This window comes from Doryrhamphus excisus, linkage group LG5, assembly GCF_037039965.1.
Source record: "Doryrhamphus excisus strain RoL-2023G ecotype Guam linkage group LG5, RoL_Dexc_Guam_v1.1, whole genome shotgun sequence".
NCBI lineage: Eukaryota > Metazoa > Chordata > Actinopteri > Syngnathiformes > Syngnathidae > Doryrhamphus > Doryrhamphus excisus.
In genome coordinates this window covers 20925581-20947576 of record NC_136361.1, presented here as the reverse complement: position 1 = coordinate 20947576, position 21996 = coordinate 20925581, and the positions used below count along the sequence as shown (strand labels likewise).

The 21996-nt window shown below is 42.2% G+C and overlaps 1 protein-coding gene across 1 annotated transcript; it reads right to left on the bottom strand.

Moving 5' to 3' along the window:
* Positions 1–15431: 15431 nt before the first annotated feature.
* Positions 15432–20598, bottom strand: gdf6a (growth differentiation factor 6a). Its single transcript, XM_058053683.2, has 2 exons — positions 20172–20598; positions 15432–17677 (listed from the first exon to the last, which is right to left on the bottom strand). The coding sequence occupies exons 1-2, from the start codon at positions 20515–20517 to the stop codon at positions 16719–16721; spliced, it is 1305 nt and encodes a 434-aa protein (XP_057909666.2). The 5' UTR covers positions 20518–20598; the 3' UTR covers positions 15432–16718.
* Between the last annotated feature and the right edge of the window lie 1398 nt (positions 20599–21996).

Below are 21996 nucleotides of genomic sequence, written 5' to 3'. Positions count from 1 at the left end.
ATTCCTCATTTATCGCTTGTGATAAGTGAATTTCATCGATTCATTTTTTATAAATGGAATATTTTTTGTAGGTAGAGCACAGCCTTCGGAGGGACAACTTTTTATACGGCAATTAAACTATTTCACTACTCACTATTTGGCAAGTCTGAGGTACTGCAACATGTTTACGTCTCTACATCAATTAATCAGTTTAAAAAGAAAACATTTGAAAAGGTGGAGCCTCGGTTAGCGTACGCCCGTGTTCATGCATTTCTCAGGTTTACATCGAAAATATGCATCATTAATAAATAATTAATTTTATTTTTAGAATATGCCGTGGCCCCAAAACGTTGTACATTGAAATCCCTAGTGGTAGAATAGTACACACGTCTGCTTTTAAAGTAATGTGGGTTCAGTTCTCGGGCCAGGGTTGTGTCAGGAAGGGCATCTGGCATAAAATCTAAGCCAAAACCATTCAGGCGATTAAGTGGCTGTGGCGAACCCTGATACTCAAAAGGAACTTATATTGAAAAATGAATGTTTTGACACCTGACACTGCTTTTCAGTTAATTCATTTCATTGATTATTAGCATAATAAATTCAGGACTGAAACGGGTACGATTCCAAACAATGATGCAGCCAATATAAACATACAAAGCTCCAAAGGGGTTTTCTGCAGTAAGAGTGGTTGCCATTTGACTCATTAAAAAACTGGACTTTGTACCTAATACACCCAATGACATTTGGTAGTGACTACATCTGTGATGAATGTTGGGTTATATCCACCAAGCAGTTTCTTACATTTCTGGGCAGTCATGGAGGAATAATGCCTCACATAGTTTCGCTCTGTGAGTTATGACTGTTTTGTCATTTGCTTATAATATGTTCTGGAATAGTGAATTTATGCCACTCATGTCCTGATTTCAAATAACATAGTCTGGCGAAAGGCACGGAAAGACGTTAATTCTGTCCTCACTCTCTCATTTTCTCAATTTCACCCTCACCCGTCTTTCTCCCCCATTGAAGGAGAAGTGGCAGACACGGGACACCCTGCTGCTGCACAGAGTATTGCCTCGATGGGACAGATTAAGAACAGGCAATCAGCCTGGCTGGAAATCAGGAATGCCCTCATTCTCCACTCCTCATCCTCATCCAGCACCGGCACCTGATGGCTCATACCAAACTCGGTAGGAGATCTGTGACCTCATCATCCTCAGACTGTGAGAAAATGCCACCAGCTTTTCCGAAGGGTTTTCACAGAAAATGCTCTGTATTTTAAGCGTAAGCTAAAATATGTACTATGAAAATAGTTACATTTCTTATGTAACACGAGGTTGGTACCGCTTTGGTACTCTTGACACTTGACTTTAAAACTCCAGAATAGTTACCTCCATATCCATGTATAGTTATCCCTCTCCAATTCTGCAGCTTTACTCTATCACGGATTGTCAAACATATATTAATTAAGAAATCATGCATGTCTAAATGAAGCATTTCCACGCATAAACGTGGCTAAATTAACAAAATTCAAATATGAGGAATTAAGAAGATGGTCACTAATTGTTTGGTGAGACATGCACCAGAGTCAATGGCCCGAACAACAGGCTTTTACTGCAGGTTCAAATGATCTCACAGCAGGCATGATAATAATAATAACGTGATGATCATAATAATTATCATCATAATAGTAACACAAAAGGCTTTGCTTCGGATGAAATGCATGATGGGAAAATGTTAAGATCTTACTTTTTCTGTTTTCCAGTGTATATTCTTGTTTTCGGCTGCATGGTGGAGAAGTGGTTAGAACGCAGGCCTCACAGGTAGGAGACCCGAGTTCAATTCCACCATCTCTGTGTGGAGTTTGCATGTTCTCCCCGTGCATGCGTGGGTTTTCTCCGGGTACTCTGGTTTCTTCCCACATTCCAAAAACATGCTAGGTTAATTGGCGACTCCAAATTGTCCATAGGTATGAATGTGAGTGTGAATGGTTGTTTGTCTATATGTGCCCTGTGATTGGCTGGCAGTCCAGGGTGTACCCCGCCTCTCGCAAGAAGACAGCTGGGATAGGCTCCAGCACCCTCCGCGACCCTTGTGAGGAAAAGCGGTAGAAAATGAATAAATGAATAAGAAATCCTACTTCGAGGAAATTGACGGTCAGTTCTGGAGCCATCCATCCATTTTCTATACCGCATATTCTCAGTCACAGGGGTCACAGGGGTATGCTGGAGCCTATCCCAGCTGACTTTGGCCGAGACTGGAACCAATTAACCGTGGTAAATGAGCAATTACTATAGAAAAAAAAACCTTTACCCCGCTTCTTGCCCGAAGACAGCTGGGATAGGCTCCAGCATCCTCGCAACCCCCGTGAGGATAAGTGGTAGGAAATGAATTAATTTTCTTGTTTTCTTTTTATGTTTTACTTCTCTTATCATCACACATATTTTAGAAAAAGCGTTATAAAACACAGAGTTAATCTTTCAGAGTTAATCAGGGTTAATCTTTTAATGCAGCGTGTTCAGGCCGCAGAACTTTGTGGTTATGTAAACAAACAATATTTTTTTAATCAATTTTAAATGGAGAATGGTGTCATATAATAAAACAGAGTTTTTAGCATGTTAGCTACATAAGAAACAATTTCACAAGAAAGCGTGCGTGTTGTCTTCTGGAGAAAATGTGCTGGTAAATGTACCTGCTCGGTCCAGATGCTCTCTGATCTGATGTGATGATGATGAGCCACATCTCACAAGTTTAATAGTTCACAGCAGCTCTGAAACATCTGTTCAATATCTGTCGAAGGGTGGATGTGTGCTTCCTGGGCCAAAAAGTGCAGAAGCAATGGGAGCGGATACAATACTTTTGCCCAAGATTAATCAGATTCAGGGCTATAACCTTGCAATCTTAGATGTCTGAAGAGAGCTTAATTCAGAGTTGCACTTCAAACCACCCTGAGGATGAAAAAAAGTTAGTTATTTGTGAAAGCATCTGGATTCGTTGGCAAAGCGGTCTGTGTGGTGGAGTATGTTCCATCAACAGGCCACAGCCAATTCCCCTCCACCCTTCCCCCTCTCCTCTCCAACCTCCACCATCGTCTATTTATCATCAGATCTCCAACGCACATTCAAACATGAAAGAATGAGCGCCCGCAAGAGGCTTTTTAGATTTTGTGGAAATGTGACATTTCTGGAAACATTTATCGTGTCATAGCCGCTGCTACTCTTTAAAGAACACCAAGAGCAATGGATTAACGTTACGTCTTGAACAAACTGTTACGCTCTCTTTTTGCACCGCCGCTGTTCCTATTATTTTGTCCCCCCTGTTTCTCTTTTCCGTCCACGCAACTCCCTTCTCTGGCAGGAGGTGCGCACCTCCGCTGTGCACACCTGTAATTGATTACTGCTGCTACTGACAGCTGAGTGTTGCTGGGTTATTCTTTTGTCCTTCCTTGCTCCTTAGCCAGGCTTTCTTTCTACTGGTTGCTTCTTGTGGTTATACACGCCATGTTTTTGGACTCGGCTAACTACTGCCCAGTGGACCGCGGTCTCCTCCTGCCTTGCTTGGGGGTTCCTTTTGTTCCTTGGTGTGTATTTTTGCTGTATCGCCTTGTGTACTACATTAAAATATATGTATATTTACATAACACCCTCTCGTCGATGCAGAACATAATACAAACATTTTTGCACTCCCAAACATGGTGGCCTTCTAAATCTCTAATAGTGTGGAGCATTAAGGCAGTTAAACAGTATAAGATGTACGGGAATCAAGAATGTAATCTCCAAAATGTAAAATATTAATATTAATACATTGATGGAATCTATATATTTTAGTGTGTGAAAATTAGAAGTAACCTATGCATATACTAAGCGACACCTTTGACCAGGACTCAAAAAAAAAAACGGACCAAAAGTACACGGTCTGCATAAAAGCAATGTAAAACAGAGGCACCAAATGAAGTAAAATATTCCTTGAGCGTGTCACTAAACAAATGGAATATTAGCAGTGACAAGTTGTTAAACTGTAGATTGAAACCAACTGCAGGTTTTAGTTGTAATAGTAGAAAGTACAGACACTGCAAACAATGCACTGGATTCATTGTTGAAAATATTGCAAGATGTACAAACCACTTTCCTTAAATCACCACATGGCTTAGAAGTTGGGAACTCTTCTCCTCCGATGGATTTATTTGGAAATACGAAAATCAACAACAGCTGAATCGTATAACTTTTCCACAATTTAGTCAACAAGGACTCTAAATAGTGATGAGGAAAATATGGAATGGTGGTTGTCTTTCATTGTCTTTCACGTTTCTCCCTATCAGTCTGTGAAATCCCGGATGCTCTTGGTGACGCAAGTTTCCCATTTATCTGAGCTTGGGAACCGTACTTGACCTCTGCAGTGGTTGAGTACCCCCACCATCTGCATGAAAGGCAGCAGTAGCATATTATAAACTATTACACCAGAGTTGACGAGGAAACTATTCAATAGCAGACATTTTATACATCCATCCATCAAACTTTCATTCATCCATCTCTTGATGGCAAAGGAAAAATGCTTTCTCTCTTTTGAACGTGATTGGATGGTCGAGCTGCATATGCAAGGCCTCTTGAGGTTGGACGCAGTAAATTTCAAAGATCCTGAGGAACAAAAAGATCAAATGGTAAGCCCAAAAAAATTAACCGGCCCAGATCCGGACGGTTCAATTGGATGACCTTCAAGACAAAAGATGATCCTTGGTCCAAACGTAGGTTACTAGTGCCAAGTGTAATAACCATCAGACTCGTATTGGTCTTCGTATTATTATTATTATTATTATTATTATTATTATTCAGCGTTACTGGCAAGACAAGGAGATCCCACCTGAGATGTTTTCCCACACAAGTGGTGCCATCATGATCTGGTGTTGGTTTTGTCCTTCAATGGAACAATGGAGCTTCAGGTTGTGCATGGGCATCCAATGGTAGCTGGCTATGTGGAGATATTTTTTTTTGTGGGGAGGGGGGCAGGCATCCCTCATGACTGAAGGCCATCCTCTGTCTGGTAATGACTGGCTTTTTCAACACAATTCACAAAGCCCATCCGACATGGTCTGATGGAACATCTTGCATGTTCCCCTGATCTAAATCAAATTGGGAACATTTGGGAATGGGTGTCAAGGGAAGTTTACAAAAATGGGCATCAGTTCCAGACAATGGAGCCTCTCTGTGACATCAACATTCCCACCAACCTCCTGGAATCACAGGCATCAAGCATGCCCAAAGTAATCTGTGAAGTGATTAACAAAAAAGGGGTAACTACTCATTACATAGTTCTTTTTGTGAACATTAAATGTCTATTTTAGGGAAATTTTGGGGGTTTGTAACTATGGTCTTAAACTATTTCAGTTTGATGCAATAAATTTCTGACTGAAAACATTTTTGTCTCACTCACGTATTCATTTTTTTGCATTCTAAAGCTCTACTTAGAACTTCTCTTGGATCCAAGAGTGCAAAATGTAAATTCGATGTGTGGAAGTGGTTAAAAGAAAAGAAGCGTAAGATGCTCCAGATAGATAATAGTCTAGAAGGGACTGAAATAGGACACAGAGAGGGTCAGACAGAAAAAAAAGGAATGATGTTTACATATTGCACTCATCCATAAGAGGCTTCCATCTCAACAGTCAGTCTGCTGGATGTTCACAACATCCCGCAAACCTCCCCCTTTTCTTCTGCCCCCAAACCCCCCGACCCTTAACCGCCACCACTTTACCAACACAAAAAGATGCGGCATGGCACTTTCCTTTTCACCCTAGCATGCAAGGCCCCCTTCTCCGCCACCCCACCCAACGCTCACAAACCCCTGCCCCCCTTTCCTACCTTTGTATCAGTTGAAGGGCATATGGTTACTGCCATCCGATTCCCCCCAGCTGAAAGTGCCTTTCACTTTACCGCAGTTCACAAAAAGGTCAGACTACAGCAAACAGAAAAATTGCGTGAGAGCTCACTTTTTTTTTTTTTGGTGTAAGAGACACAGGAATAGGGTCCACGGTCAACTTCCATCTGGTCAAACCTCACTCAATTCCTCAGGTTTGAGTCCGTAGAATGTATGTTGTGTTGAATCAACGGTGGTATGACGTAATTTGACAGAATATCTGAATATGCAACTAAAGCTGCAACGCCGATGCCACATTGGTAGCCCATTCAATGAGGATTAATCAATCAGCGTCAGGCAGGTGGAGATGATAGGAGCAAGGTGTTGGAAGTGTCAGAGTGGACTGTTTATGTAACATGATTCAAGGCGCAAACCTGTGGGCCAACTTGCCTCTCTCCGGCTTTCTTTGTGCGACTCTTGTGAATGATTAATAACGAGTGTTCCTCCGCTGACCTTGTTTGTAAAAGACTTGTACCTGACAACTTTCCACAGTTTGCACCAAGGATCACCACAATGGGGACCTTCTCCTGTTTCGGGTCTGTTAACTTGAATGCTTTTAGCAATGCAGTAGCACTAAAGTCATATGGAACTTTTATAAAAGTATTTTATACATGTAAAAAAAAAAAATTGTAGGTAGGTGCGCTCCTGTAGCAATGAGTTGTGGGTAAAGGCGGTGGGCAGCAATTTATAAGCAATATTTTTCCTGGCATTGAACTTACTAAACTAATAATTTTGATTCCTAAACCATAGGGAACCACACCAAACACCACCGCACCACACAAAGTCTTTGGAATCAAACCACAAAGCCTTTAAAACTTCAAACACATCACTCCAAGCTAACAGATTAATACTGAAAATGCTAACTGCCCTTTACGATGCTTGCTTTTAGTAGGATAACATTTGGTGAGAAAGTGTCAGACTAAGTTGTAATCTGTGCCAGTTGCTTTCCCACAGACCAGAGACTTCTTGATGAGGTCTTCCCCCAACAAGACGCTTCCTCCTTTTCCCACATGCAACACAGCCTTGGAAGTGGGCACTTTTTCCTCCCCCAAATTAACCATTTATCCACCTCCAAACCTGCTGCCAAAAATCCCAGTCAAAGTGATTAAACTTCCTGATTAAACTCAGAGTGAAGACAATCATAAGATAATGCAACGTTGTGTGTGTGTGTGTGTTTGTGTGTGTGGGGGGGTCAAGTGTTTGTGTATTAGGGATGCAGCGAGGGACTTCTACCCCTGAATGGAGGACTGCCTTGTGCCATAAATCTGTCCCTCATTGGGAAGACAAAATGAAAATGGCCCCATCATAAAACATCTGTAATGGCTTCATCTGCCACCAACGTATAATGGGGCAATTACCAAGAAGGGGGTTGGGGGAGCGTGAAGCCTTTACCTCACTTTGGCACAACATTTCATGTGTTTTTTTATTTTGTCTGTCCTTAATTTAATCCAATGGCCAACAATAGACATGTATTTAATTGAAATATTATACCACTTAAAAAACATTTGTGGTAATTTCATGGGTAATATTTGAATTTCATTCTGAGTGGAAGTAACTTGGTATTATTCCTTGCATAGTGTGATGCCCACAGTGCATATTTTTGCTTTGGTTTTTAAATTGCCTGTCAGCATATTTTGTGTCGGAAGTCAAAAGCCAGACAATAACTGCCCCCCTTCTCGAGTTTAATCGAAGCTCAACTCATTTTTTGGTTTGACAGACATCTATTTTGGAAAAAAATGTCATCACTCATCCCAACTATGCCGCCAGAACTGAGAAAATAAGACATCAAATACGTATATACGTAACTCCCGAAATAACATGCAATTCACATACTCGTCAAATACCTCATTTTCTTGACTACTTCAAGTACACTTGTAAGACTTCTCAGACATGTCAGACATCCATCATCTCGTGTTGCTCTGTGTGACACGCCTTCTCCATCCCCCCATCAACATCACAATACAGTAAGTTTTACATGGTGTCATAAATTTGCTGTAAAGTATTATTTATTACAGTCCAATGTACATATATATGTATGTATTACTGCCCTTTTTTATCAATTAATTAAATATGAGTTGACAATAAAAGGCTTTGCCTCTCCTGCGGTTTTCAATTGTTGCTCTCTAATTAACTTTCCAAATAATAATAATAATAATAATTTACAACCAAAGGTTTTGTATGATTCAGTTTTTGACAAATATTTTTTACCAAAATTTAGTTTTGGTGTTTTTATAAAATATTGCACAAAACAAACAGAATTTGCGGAATCATGTGCTCAAATGAAGCAACCTTTACGTTACACATTTTATTGAGCTTGACTGCTAAATAACCCTCCATGGGACCAAATACTGTTGCAAGTCGCAGCAACTTGATAAGAAGGGGTGGAACCCTTTTGGAATTTTGAAGAAAACATGATGATGATGTAAAATGTCAATTTGCCCATTTAATTCATCATTTATTATGATTTCACAAAGGTTTCTCCATGTAAAAGTAGATTTATTTAATATTATTGGGTGTCTGGAACGGCTTACTTGGATTCACATTCCACATATTTACAAATAATAACAGAACATTTTCACTGATAAACACAAAAAAACCTCCCACTTTTTACAACAACATACAGCCATTGAACAGCCTGTGCGGATTCTTCCTCGTATGCACAAAAATTCGTTTAACAGATCCTTGACCCCGGATATTTAACACTAACAAAAGATCAGAGTGGTAAATGCAAGGTAAGAAATGACTGTTTGAATTGTGGAACAGACACATCTAATCTGACGTTGCATTATTAATGTCCAATCGTTTGCGTGGCCGAGGCCCTTCATCTTCCACACCTCCTAATCAGCCGTAATTGAGGTTAACTGTACAGCACAGCTGAAACATTAGACAGGTAAGCCGCCGCCTCTCATGATTAATGTAGTGTGTTAGTGTTCTGGGCTCTGACCTTTTGAGATAGGCCAGGCACCATTTTTAAGTGAAAGCTCTGCCTCTGTTGAGTTGTGGAGTTGTCCATCAAGTCCTCGTGCACCCACGGTCTTCCCCCCCTTTCAAGCTCAGATCCTTGTCTTGCTGCCTCATTGCCCCTGACCCATGTTTGTTTGCCTACGTGTCTCGTTTTACAATGAACTAAAACTTCTTTTTACCGCCCGGACTTTTTTTTTTCAACAAAACGAAAAAAAAATCAGGAATGTCTTTAGGTATGTATTGACAATGATTAATAGCTATGAACGGAATTCATAGGAGAGACATATTCTAGAGAAAGATTCTCCATTTTAATTCACGTTTTCAAGTTTCGGTGACTTTTTCAACACACATGAAAGGTTTTATTTGCCAGACCTGAAAATACCATTGTTGGTCAACGACCCTCCCTCGCCGTCTCCTCAATAAGCCTGAGAATTGGCACTGAGGTCATGTGCTCGCCTTGCTCCCAAACATCAGCATTGTCACACTTAACTGAGTAAATTTACCTTTGGCTCAGCCTCATTCAGACCCTCACACGAGCACACAGAGACTCCCAATAACCACAACAAGAAAGATGGACTCCAAACATACACGGATTGAATGGAGAATCTGTAGGTGTACTTGTTAATCAGGGATGACGAGGACAGGGTCACCCTCTGTAACATAGACCAGGGGTAGTAAATTGATGAGGAGAGGTGAAAGGGCAGCCTCAAACATTCCTTTAGAAAATAAACAGCAAAAAAAAAAAGTGTGCTTCTCTGGACAGGTACGCATGCACTTCTAGGAACTTATTTTGCTGATTAGAAAAAAACAAAACGAGTTGTAGAAAACAAAAAGAGTTATATTTAAAATTGATGAACATAACCTTGAAAAATGTCAGCGTGGAGTTATATTTAATACAATTATCATTATCTGTATGGTTTGACAAGCTGGAGAACCCACAGAAAAGGCAAAATAGGTGTGAAAAAAACACTTTGTCCAATTATTGTGTTCAGCTTCATCTCCGAAATGTGTGTGTGTGTGTGTGTGTAGCAACTGGAGATATTTTTGTTAGCGTTCAGGGCTCATGAGAAAGAATGGAAGCAGGGGTTAACGTGACCTTTGCCATTAAGGCACAAGCAAGTGTATTTAATGTTTAGGGCCGCCCCTGCCTTTGTGTCCAAGCCAGTGGTTCAATGAAAGGCAGCAGGAGGGGTCACTTCAGGCATCTGTTGCTCGACTGAATCCCTCATCTGTCCATCTGTGTGCACTGCGGCCCTTCTGTCTGCTCAGACGTACATAGACCATACGGATAAAAGTATCACTGTGCCTATACTGGCAGGGATGCTATAATGTCAGCAAAAAATAAAAAAAAATTATAAGACAGGTGACTATAGGGTTGCTACTTTTACAAAACCTCCTTCCTGAGCGGCCGTCTTATCATGGTGGCGGAGTTTGCACGTCCCAATGATCCTAGGGTCCACATTGGAGTTTAACTTGGGGTACGATAGTGTACTTTCCCCTCCGCTTTTGGGTGCGGGGATAGGTACTGACTGGTTTTGCGTTTATGCCCCAAACAGTAGTTTAGCCGCCTGCCAGAAGGTGTTGAACTTCTACGTCCAGAAGTGCTTCAACCATGTTCCGAGGAATGTGTCGGACATTGAGTCCAGGGGGTTGAACTTATACCTCCGGAAGTGCTTCAACCATGTTCCGAGGAATGTGTTGGACATCGAGTCCGAGTGTAGTGTTGAATTTCTAACTCCGGAAGTGCTTCAACCATGTTCCGAGGAATGCGTCGAACATTGAGTCGGGGTGTTGAACTTCTAACTCCAGAAGTGCTTCAACCATGTTCCGAGGAATGCGTCGGACATTGAGTCCAGGGGGTTGAACTTCTACCTCCGGAAGTGCTTCAACCATGTTCCTAGGAATGTGTCGAACATTGAGTCCGGGTGTTGAACTTCTATGTAGGGAAGTGCTTCAACAATGTTGAGAGGAATGCGTCGGACATTGAGTCCAGGGGGTTGAACTTCTACCTCCGGAAGTGCTTCAACCATGTTCTGAGGAATGCGTCGGACGTTGAGTCCGAGTGTTGAACTTCTACCTCCGGAAGTGCTTCAACCATGTTCCTAGGAATGCGTTGGACATTGAGTCCGAGTGTTGAACTTCTACATCCGGAAGTGCTTCAACCATGTTCTGAGGAATGCGTCGGACATTGAGTCCGAGTGTTGAACTTCTACGTAGGGAAGTGCTTCAAAAATGTTCAGAGGAATGCGTCAGACATTGAGTCCAGGGGGTTGAACTTCTACCTCCGGAAGTGCTTCAACCATGTTCCGAGGAATGTGTTGGACATCGAGTCTGAGTGTAGTGTTGAACTTCTAACTCCGGAAGTGCTTCAACCATGTTCCGAGGAATGCGTCGAACATTGAGTCGGGGTGTTGAACTTCTACCTCCGGAAGTGCTTCAACCATGTTCCGAGGAATGCATCGGACATTGAGTCCAGGGGGTTGATCTTCTACCTCCGGAAGTGCTTCAACCATGTTCCGAGGAATGTGGCGGATATTGAGTCCGGGTGTTGAACTTCTACCTCCGGAAGTGCTTCAACCATGTTCCTAGGAATGTGTCGGACATTGAGTCCGAGTGTTGAACTTCTACATCCGGAAGTGCTTCAACCATGTTCCGAGGAATGTGTCGGACATCGAGTCCGAGTGTAGTGTTGAACTTCTAACCTCGGAAGTGCTTCAACCATGTTCCGAGGAATACGTCGGACATTGAGTCTGTGCATTCGAGTCCGAGTGTTCCGTCCCTTGATTGTCAAGCTATGGCCATAAAGTGGTCAGTTCCTGTCATGGCGGTAAGTCGAGAAATCCTTCCTCAAGTGGAGGAGCTTTAGTGTTTTAATGTCTGGAGGACTTGCTCTGGAGTTAGGGAAGGAGTCCGGGTGTCTGGTCAGGATACCTCCCAGAAACTTCCCTGGGGAGGTGTTCATGGGACATCCAACCGGTAGGAGGCTTCAGAGAAGACCCAAGACAGACTATGTCTCTCAACTGGGAATTCTGGGCTCACCTGCTTCGGCTCTTGCCCGCAGTGATCCAATCTCGGAAAAGCGGAACATGAATGGATGAATGGATGGAAAATTCCCTCATTGTGAATAAATGAACAGTGATAAACGAGATATACTACAAATAATGTGTCTTTCTTCATCACATTCACTATCAGAACAGGAAAGGGTCTTCCTCGGAAAGTTCCAGCACATCTGGACTTGCTAAGATGAAGAATTAAAATCCGGAAAGAAACAAACTGTCTAGTCCAACTCCTGATTAGTTGATTAATTCATTGATTAAGAAGGGCGTCTGAATACTTTTGCTCATTCAGTGTGGCTGCACTATTCCCGGCACATGTTCCGATCTGCACCACCTTGGCCTGTAATAAGAGAAACGTATCAGGCGACATCACAAAGACAACCACAGTATCGGCTAACTATAACAACAGGAAGTAGAAGACAGAACCCCTTTGCAGCCAAGAGCCCCTCGAAGGAGGAACATAATTATTGAAAATATGCTTGTGCTGGATTTTATCAATTTAAAAGCGGGTCCTTGGCCAAGTGTCTATCTTTTCTCTGTGCTCTTTTTTACATTAAAGCTGGACCGACATGAATCAAGGCCTTCACAGGAGATGCTATGATGCTCCGTCATTCCTGTTTGACACATTTCCACATGCTCCGAGCTCTCAGCTGTCTAGACGATGTATGCCTATGCTGATGAGGACATGGCTGATAATGGGAAGGTTAAGAATGAGGAGTATTTACATCTCCGAATGAGCCAAGATGATTTTTAGAATCTTGGAGAGGCTCCCAGGCTTTGCACTCACACCAACACGGAGTTGATCTTCACTTTGGATCCTAGCGCTGCCCTACAGAAGAGCTTTCCCGCACAGATGTGGGGTGTCAGGACTATTTGTGTTATACATTCTCCACATTTCTGATGAAAAGGTCTTGTCTGGTCGCCAGTTTTGGTTTGCTTGGACTAATACGTTCAAACCAAGTTTCAAATAAACACGACTCTTTTTCTGCTCTCTCAATTTTGACGTGAAGCGCAGGGACAATAAGGCGGTTGTGATGAAGAACTTTATTGGAACATTTAACTTTAGAGCGAGGGATTGAAGCGGGGTAAACAAAGCATTCCTTTCCCTTTCATCACCATTTAACTGTTCCCTTCACATTCAGTCTCACCTCCGGGCCAGTGTCCGCCAAAGCAGGGAACATGTCAAATAAATATAAATCAAAAAGAAAAGGTTTATCCAGTGAGTTAGTGCACAGCTGCTTAATCTGTATTTGTTATTTCTTTACATCTCTAATCTCGATGGTGCCATCTCGCAGAGCGCTCATGGGAGTCGAGAGCCGGGGCTCGCGGTAGCACCCTGACGCTGGCGTTCCAGACGTATAGCCTGCAGGGCCATTTGGTTATACTCAAGGGGATGCTTGTTGTGTCAGTCATTTGCCGCGCCTGCTAAAGAGTGCACTTAGCATCCTCTGTTTCCCCCTTACAAGCAAGTGAGGAGTGACATGATACTGTACAAGAGTCTGGACAGCATATAACATTTCAAAGCAATTTCCTAATTGTTTCCAGGCCAAGGTCGATAGCCTATATGGGAGCAATCCTTTTCTCTCTAACTTTTTCATCTACAGATTGGAAAACATTAAAGTGTTAAGTAAACTTGACCCAGGCGGGCTAATTCATTGGGAAATAGTCGGGGTTCATACATTCTGTGCCATATCAGTGACAGTCGGGCTGTGAATTTCCGAGCTTGGATGGTCACCATATGTCAATGTCTGTACATGGAAAATGGGGAGTCACTGGGAATTTGTTGTTTGGGAAGAGCGCTAGTTAACTCAGCAGAAGCTGATAACCTGAAGGGGAAATTAGATACTTCTGATTCAGGCATTTAGTCGTCCGGATTGATATCAGGTTTTAACATGCAGGTCTTTAATAGTTTCTTCTCTTCACAAAAAGACATTAAACCGGAGCTATGTTGTTTATAACAGGAAAGCAACATAAATGACTATAATAATAAATTGCACAAATGTGTGGTATTGATCAGTCCTAACAACATTACTACGTATTCAGTATACCTTCATGCCAAGATTTCTGTTTTTAAAATTTTCTCAGACATTAATTTGCCGTCGCAAATACATTTGGATGTACCTGTTCGTTAAAACACAGACGGTCCATGAATGCAGCATGTCTGTACAAACTCTTACAGTAGGAGCTGGAATAAGGGTATAAGTAGTAATAGCAGGAAGAATCGTGTTTCCAAACTCGGCCCTGTGCACGGAGAAACGGTACTGGAAAATTATTTTTGGCGTCCACACTGTGGGGGATTGGTAAATAGTTGCATCCACACGGATCGCTGGGTGAAATACACAAAGCACGCCCACAGACACGCTGACGGAACCACGTGACGCACCATATAGAAGCTTGTCTAGACTTACAACAAAGTGGAATTACTTTCATTTTGGAGTATGTGATTACTCGTCTTGTCGCCAAAGCTCACTTCTGGTCATGTGACAGTGACGGGAGTGGTGACGTTTTCATAACAAACTGGCGTTTTGACACTCTGGAAGTTGTTTTAAAAAAAAATACGGTTTCAGAACAAAACACTGTTTCTGTGTGGATGACAGGCAATAAATGATGAAATACTTTGTGTGTATAGTCCATAAACTACTTTAGCAAAGCTCCTCTTTCATTCATTCATTTTCTACCAGGGGTTGCTGGAGCCTATCCCAGCCGTCTTCGGGCGAGAGGCGGGGTCCACCCTGGACTGTTCACCAGCCAATCACAGGGCACATATAGACAAACAACCATTCACACTCACATGCATACCTATGGACAATTTGGAGTCTCCAATTAACCTCGCATGTTTTTGGAATGTGGGAGGAAACCGGAGTACCCGGAAAAAACCAAGAACATGCAAACTCCACACAGAGATGGCCGAGGGTGGAATTAAACTCGAGTCTCTTGCGTGCTAACCACTCGACCGCCATGCAGCCCCTTAAAACTCCTCCTGATATTGGTCTTAAGGGTGGTCTACAATGGGCCCCAACCCTTTAAAAGCCCTCACAGATGTCTCCATTTTGTTTGTGACATAAAATGACAACAAAAAGCGTCAAAAGAAGTTTCATTTGTAGTCCTAAACATATTTGTTTTGCTTTTGCTCATTCCTCTCTCCTACATGACAATTGCCTGCATATGCGTCATGCATCATAGCCAATTATGCAATCACGTCATTAGTTGCCTCTATGAGTATCAACACATGTAAACAAGGCATACTGTAGCAGCTGTTGTATGTTCTATGTACCCCTTTCGGTGAGACTTAAATCTTAGTAATTAACACCAGTTTGAAAGCATGGCCTCGCAACGATCTGACTTCAAAACTGGCCTGACCCGAGTCTTTAAGACTGTAAGGATATTGACTCCACATCAATTGAACCACCTTAGTGTAAATGAGCAATATTTAAGAGGCAAATGATTGTCGATTGTTTCACTATCGTAAAAACTTTCAACAATATTTTATTGACTTGAATACACAAAGACAAACGAGGGTGGAATCAATCCAAATACAAGGCTTGTGGGCTTGGTTTTGACATTTATTTGTACAGTAAAGGAGCGGAATAGTATCCAGTAATATATGAATATAAATGATCTTATATATATACCACTTTACACTAACCGAATACACCTCAAAACTCAAGGTTCTATATGCAATGATGAGGTAGACAATTAATAATGGTACTTTCCACCCTCTGCAAAAACCAAAAAAAATATTGAATACACCTTAAATTACTCTTATTAATGTAAGAAATATATGATTATCATGAAACTGTACATCACAAATAATAAAATAATTATATAATAGAAATTATACCAATTTGAGTGCATTTAGTATATGTACAAAGAAATGCAGTTCTCTCATTTCTTCATTGGGAGCACTTTGTAAAGTTATCGACTATACAAAATATTTACAACTCAAACATAATGAACAGCAGTGCATTCAAAGCTAATGTGCATTTAAATATCGCCTCTTTTGCGAGTCTCTTGTTTTACAGACAAACTGGCTGCATCTCCTTGGCGCAAGATATTTGCGGAAGTGCATTTCGTAACGATGCAGACTTTTGAGCAAAAACATTTACAAATACGTTTGCCTGACTTGTGTGTGTGTGTGTGTGTGTGTGTGCTTTTTAAAAAAAAACATCATTGTACTGAAAACGGAGGACCCACAAGTTCTGGTTTTGTGTCCACAAAAGCACACAGCGACCTTCACATAGCATCTCCGGACTGGTCTGCAGTGAGGCAAAAATCTCTTGAAGGCATTATCTGTGAGAGAGTGTGTGCATGCATGCTTGTGTGTGTGTGTGTGTGTGTGTGACATTCTCGGCCCTTTTCTTTCTTCTTTTTTTCTGCAAAAAATGCACTTGCACGGGCATTTAATGACTTCAGCGGGACAGAGGCAATTACGGGCTGCATGCACAGACCCAAACCAGTTCGCCTTACAGACAAGATTGCACGACAAGAGCTTGCAAGTCCAAACGCTGACGGGCAAAAAGCCTCTGTCCTCTATAGCCGCGGCACGAACAGGTGCACAGTGGCACCCGATGGGCTTCCATGGAACAATGGACACTCTGGGGGAACAAGGCCCTGTTTGATGACTTGTTGCATGATTGGGAAATAACACTTTAAGGCGGAAAGTGTGCATTTTCATGAGCAGTGGGTCGGAATAAATAGCAAATGTCGCCTCTTGCGTGCGTCCCGTGCGGATGTCATTCAGGTGAGGATGTCCTCAACCCATCCAGACGTATCGTTGGGCTTGAAGTCTTTCAAAAAAGCTATCCCGAATGTCCGCTACCTGCACCCACACTGCTCCACCACCATGTCCTCGTACTGTTTGTACACAACATTGTTGCCTGAGTCTATGTACAGGATGCTGATGGGGCTGAGTTTTGTAGGGACGCAGCAGCTCGGGGGTGTGCTGTTGGGGTCCATGGAGTTCATGAGAGTCTGTATGATGGCGTGGTTGGTGGGCTCCAGATGGGATCGGAGCGGGAAGTCGCACACGCCTTCACAGTGGTACGCCTCGTAGTCCAGAGGTGCGATGATCCAGTCGTCCCAACCCAGCTCTTTGAAATTCACGTGTAACGCTTTTTTGCTGCACCTGGATTTGGATTTCTTTCCGTGTCTCTTCCCGTGACGATTGCTCAGGGCTGTCCTCCTCCTCCGCCTTGGCCCGTCGCCTCTGACCCCCCTTAAGGGCGCCCCCTCCTCCTCTGTCTCCTCCACTGAAGCCCTCACCACTTCTATCTCCTTGATGGACCTCCGCGACTTGATCTTCTCTTTCATCTCGTTGAAGAGGTTCTCCCTCTTTTTGGAGCGGGTGTACGCCACCAGGATGGCTTTCTCCTGCTGGGATCGCCCACTCCTGTCCAGACCCAGCACCTTAAGGTCTGCGTCTGCGTCCGAATTCCCAAGAGTGACTCTGAGCTGGAAGCAGAGCTGGTTCCCTTTATGTTGATGATGATGATGATGACGATAATGATGCTGTTGATGTGATTTAAACATCTCCCACACATCCAGCACCGCCCACCCGGATTTGGTGGAGTCCACGGGGTCCAGCAGCGTGGAATCCAGCAGCGTATCCGAGCCGCACGGGTAGAGCTGGATGTGATAGAGGCCTGTCGTCTGCAAGTCAGCCGACGCTCTCCTAAATATCCTTAATTCGGCCCCGACCAGCTCCTCTTTGTCTGAAAGGGTTGAGACATCAAACAGATACTTTTGTCTTCGCAGAGTAGAGTGCAAAAGATCGTCTGCAAGGATAAAAGAAGAAAATAATTGCAGTCAGATTCACTTAGGGTGTACAGTGTTCAGGATGGGAGGGGAGGTGGGGGGGATTCACATTCTCCCACAGAGGCCTTCTCTCTCCCCCTCTCTTTTTCCCCCAAATAGCCACCAAAAAGCAGCCTGAAACAGATAATTGCCTAATTGTACCCATTTGGTGCTCAAACACAGCATCAGACTCAACTGTGAATTAACATTTAGTATCGGAATGTACTCGTTCAGCGTGTAATCAATGAAAAAGTGGTTGTTCCGGCTTAAGACCGATGTTAGGAGACGGTTAGCTCTGTGGGACCCAACGCTAACAAAACACACAACATGCACATTGAGGAAAAGTCCCATTGCCAAGTGTTTCATGATCGATAAAGCACATTCCGGGACAGATCTTCCATTTGGGGGGACAGGCTGCACACCTGCTTAAAAACTGTTGGTCCTTCACGCCTTTTCATTTCATTTCCAGCAAATTTGTCACGCATGACCTGTTTAAAATGATGCTGAGATACAAAGCACACAGTGTTCGAGCTGCTTGCAGGAAGCATCTCATCTTGATTGTTACGCTCACTTGTTTTCTTGCCTTTTTCTGACAATAGTCCAATACTCTCAGGCTGTTTTGTTTTTTTTTTCCACAACAAACTCAATAATTCAATTAGGTCTATCTTAATGCCCCATCAAGTGAAAGCCTACATGCTTTATTGTGGTTTAGTTTTACTTTATGATGGATTACATGGAAGAATATTTAATTGTCATTTTGCCTGATATTATAACAGTTTGCATTTATTTTTCATGTACAGATGGACCTGTAGGTCATTACAGGTCTTCCATAGACTATATTCTATACTATATATCTTTCAGATGTACAATTATGTTTGTATAATTTGCATAACAATTTAAAATTGAACAAAGGAAACAACAGGTGATTTTATATTTTAAAATACTGTAACAAAATTGCCAAATAAATCCAAATAACGTTGCTTGGTCCTCAGTTACATTACAAAATAACGTAAAATGTTTTTCTTATATACATATATATCCGAGTTTACAAAAATCCAAAAGCCACATTCATGTGATTTGTACAAGATATTCCAAATATATTATTTGATTCTACTTGTCAGTTTCCCTCCGTGAACCCTGCCGAGGGAAACCGTAAAAACAGATTGAAACCTTGTGCTCATTTTTGTTACTTTGCACGTCTGGTCTGCATTACGTTTCTTTTCTACCTTTTTTTTTTAACAAGACCTTAAACAAGATCGAATACAAGTTCACCAAATAATTAACAGTCTGAATTCCCATCCTCCTCATTAAAACACTTCCCCTCTTATATTTCATTCCACGTTGCCAACGACAACATTCCCCTTAAAATGCGCCTGCACGGTTTGGGTGCACAGCCTGTTGAAATTACTGACATATTCGTGTTGACAGACAAGAATGTACCAGGTTTTTTAATATTATGATTCCGTTAAATAGGTTTTTTGGTGTATTTCTACAAATGCAAAACACATTTTGCAGTATGTTTTAATGAATAAAGTATATATCTGGAAATAATATTTGAAAAAAGGGGAAACGTGGCTTAATTTAAATAGAGTTTAAAAAAAAGTCGCGCGTAAATACGCATGAGAAGTTTTGTGTTTTGTTTATTTAAACGCAGTTGAGTATAACGCGGATGTTTCAAGTTAATTCTAGTTAATTCTGAGGTACCGCAGTACCAAAAAAAATACTGACTACTTCACAGCAAAGGAAGTTTTTCCACTTTTCCTGGTCTTTTATTTGGTGTTGTGCCATCATGGCCTTGAAGGGTCATTATGGGAGAATAGTTTGATATGTTATGACATGAACACTCAATTAGATCACTGAGTTCAAATACTCCAATCAGCCGTTCGATGCCAAGCGGCTCTCAGAGGGTCCAACTCGGGGTCAGAGCCAGTGACACATCACATCACAATCACAGGAGAAAGTGCGGCCTTTTTTCTTTCCTATCAAGAAGCGGACACACGAACGAGTTGTGCGTCTTCACACTAGTTTGGATTTTACTGGGGAGAAAATAATAATTGATCTTGTAAAAACAAACAGCGAATCGCATAGTAACAATACGCTGCATAGAGAGCGAATAAATAATATTTAATGATATTAATGCATGAGAGTGGAAGGGGCTTCCTGCTTCCGAACACCTGCTTCTCTCCCTGGGATCGGTTTGGCTGCACAATACTTGAAAATGCGCACAACCAACTCATGCCAATTTGGGCCTTTTTGTGTTTCCTCCATTCGCGTTTTTTTTTTCCCATGCCAGCACTTAAGCTGATTTACAACCTCCCTTTTTAGCAAGTGCCTCAATTGTGTTTTAGAGTCCTGGTTAAGTTTAATCTAAGTCCATACTGACAGGAAATCACACGTTGTGCGCAAAAGTGGGGGAAATACCCCCTAAAAATATATTTTCTGCACAATTTGACATCACTGCGCCTACAAACCAACCTGTTCCTCTGTCCACGAAACTTGTTATGGTGTTGGCGGATTTAGAGGAGCGGAAAAAGCTGGCGTTTAGTCCCAGTTTCTCTGCAGCCGAGTAGGTCCTGTAAATGGAGAGCATGTACTCATGCGGTACGATGTAGTCCTTGTGGTCTTCTTTGTGATGGGAAGACGCGAAGATGTCTTTTAGGAGTTTGATTGACCTTTGTCCGGCCTGATGAGGCAGCCTCGCTCCCCTGTTCCTCCTCGGAGCAGAAGGAGAGATGATAGCAGCTGACTGGAAACATGGTATATTCCAAAGGAAAAAAAGCAGCAGGCCAACGTAAAGCGTGACAACTCGAGATGCAAACATGGCTGGAGGGGCACTTTTTTTTTCTTCCCTTGGATGGAGGGGTCCGCCTGAGCCGGAGATGTTGTGCGCGTCAGGGTGTGAGAGCTGCTGCGTTTGCGCCCTGGAGAAGTGCGTTTTGCGCTCTGGACTCCACACCGCAGCAGAGACTGTTAGGCCGAGAGGAACACGCCCACACGGTCGCCCGGTGCTTCCCAATTTCATGACATCCACTTGCCAAAAAGGCCACAGAGACTCAGGAATCCGTGTGGGATCGTTTTGTTGTTGTTGTGGTTTCGTAAGACATGATTTACTGTCCCTCTGATAGAATATGGACAAATAAATACGAAGATAAATATGGACAAACGTGCGTAAAATCAAAACACACCATTAATTTGAGATTAATTTAAAATTTGATTATGTAAAAGTTTTTGAAAAAGTACAAAATGGTGTTAAAGTTCAATATATGTATATAATGCCCTCTGCCACAGTCAAAGGACACTGATCTGATTAGATAAGATTTTACCATAAGATAGTTCAACACATACTTAGTGATCATAAAGCTGTGTAAAAAAATGACCACTATTGATGATGCAACCAGGGAATTGTATCTTTGCGTGTCCTTCCAGTGGGTAGCACGACATTTGGATTGAGCTCCTTATTAACATGACTGCTGGTTAACTCATGACACACTAGCGAACCTGACAGCAGGACGCCAAAGATCTTTAAAAAGGCTTTGGCGACATCTAGTGGCCGTTTTTAGAATTGCCTTTCACGTGACCTTTGACAGTCATTAAAAAAGAGCAGATATCTAGCAATGCCCGTGTTTTTCTTGATAACAACCAAAAACACTTGAGGTCTTACGTCGATATATGGCATTATATTGACATAAAATAACATTCTTATGAGCCAAATGTAATGTTACTGTATCATTAATTATACTACACTTCTTCATATTTCCTTCAGACTTATTAAACTGGGCAAGTGATGTTCCTGTAATTGGAGACTAAGTTGACGATGGGTGTGAATTTGAGTGTGGATGGTTGCTTGTGGGACCAGTCCCCACCCCAAATTCAACTGGGATAGACTCCATCTGACCTCTGATCCTGAACTGGATAAGTGTCAGGAACTAACAAGATAGTGAGTGAGACTCATTGTGTTATATTATGGCATTGTTTGAACGACTGTCATTACACATTAGTACCGGCAGAGGGCAACAGAGACAAAAATGTTTGTTGGCGACATCCAACATTGCCTGACGTTGTGTAATTATCGTAATATTGTAATTATCATTTCTATGATAATTTTCACGCACTTAAAATGGGTCTTAATGACAAAAAATCCCACACTGGACGATAAGTGGACTCCTTCAATACATTACAAACACAAACAAGATCATCCAGCACTGTGACTCATGTTGTGCATTGTCTCGCGTGTCTCTTTACAGCCACGTGAGGGCGCTGTTCTGCCAGTGGCACTTTCATTCCAAACGTGATATTAGGT

Coding starts and splice junctions, on each gene's coding strand:
- gdf6a (XM_058053683.2), bottom strand. CDS start 20,517: ATGTTTGCATCTCGAGTTGTCACGCTTTACGTTGGCCTGCTGCTTTTT. Junction 17,678..20,171: donor TTTCGTGGACAGAGGAACAG/GTTGGTTTGTAG, acceptor TTATCCTTGCAG/ACGATCTTTTGCACTCTACT.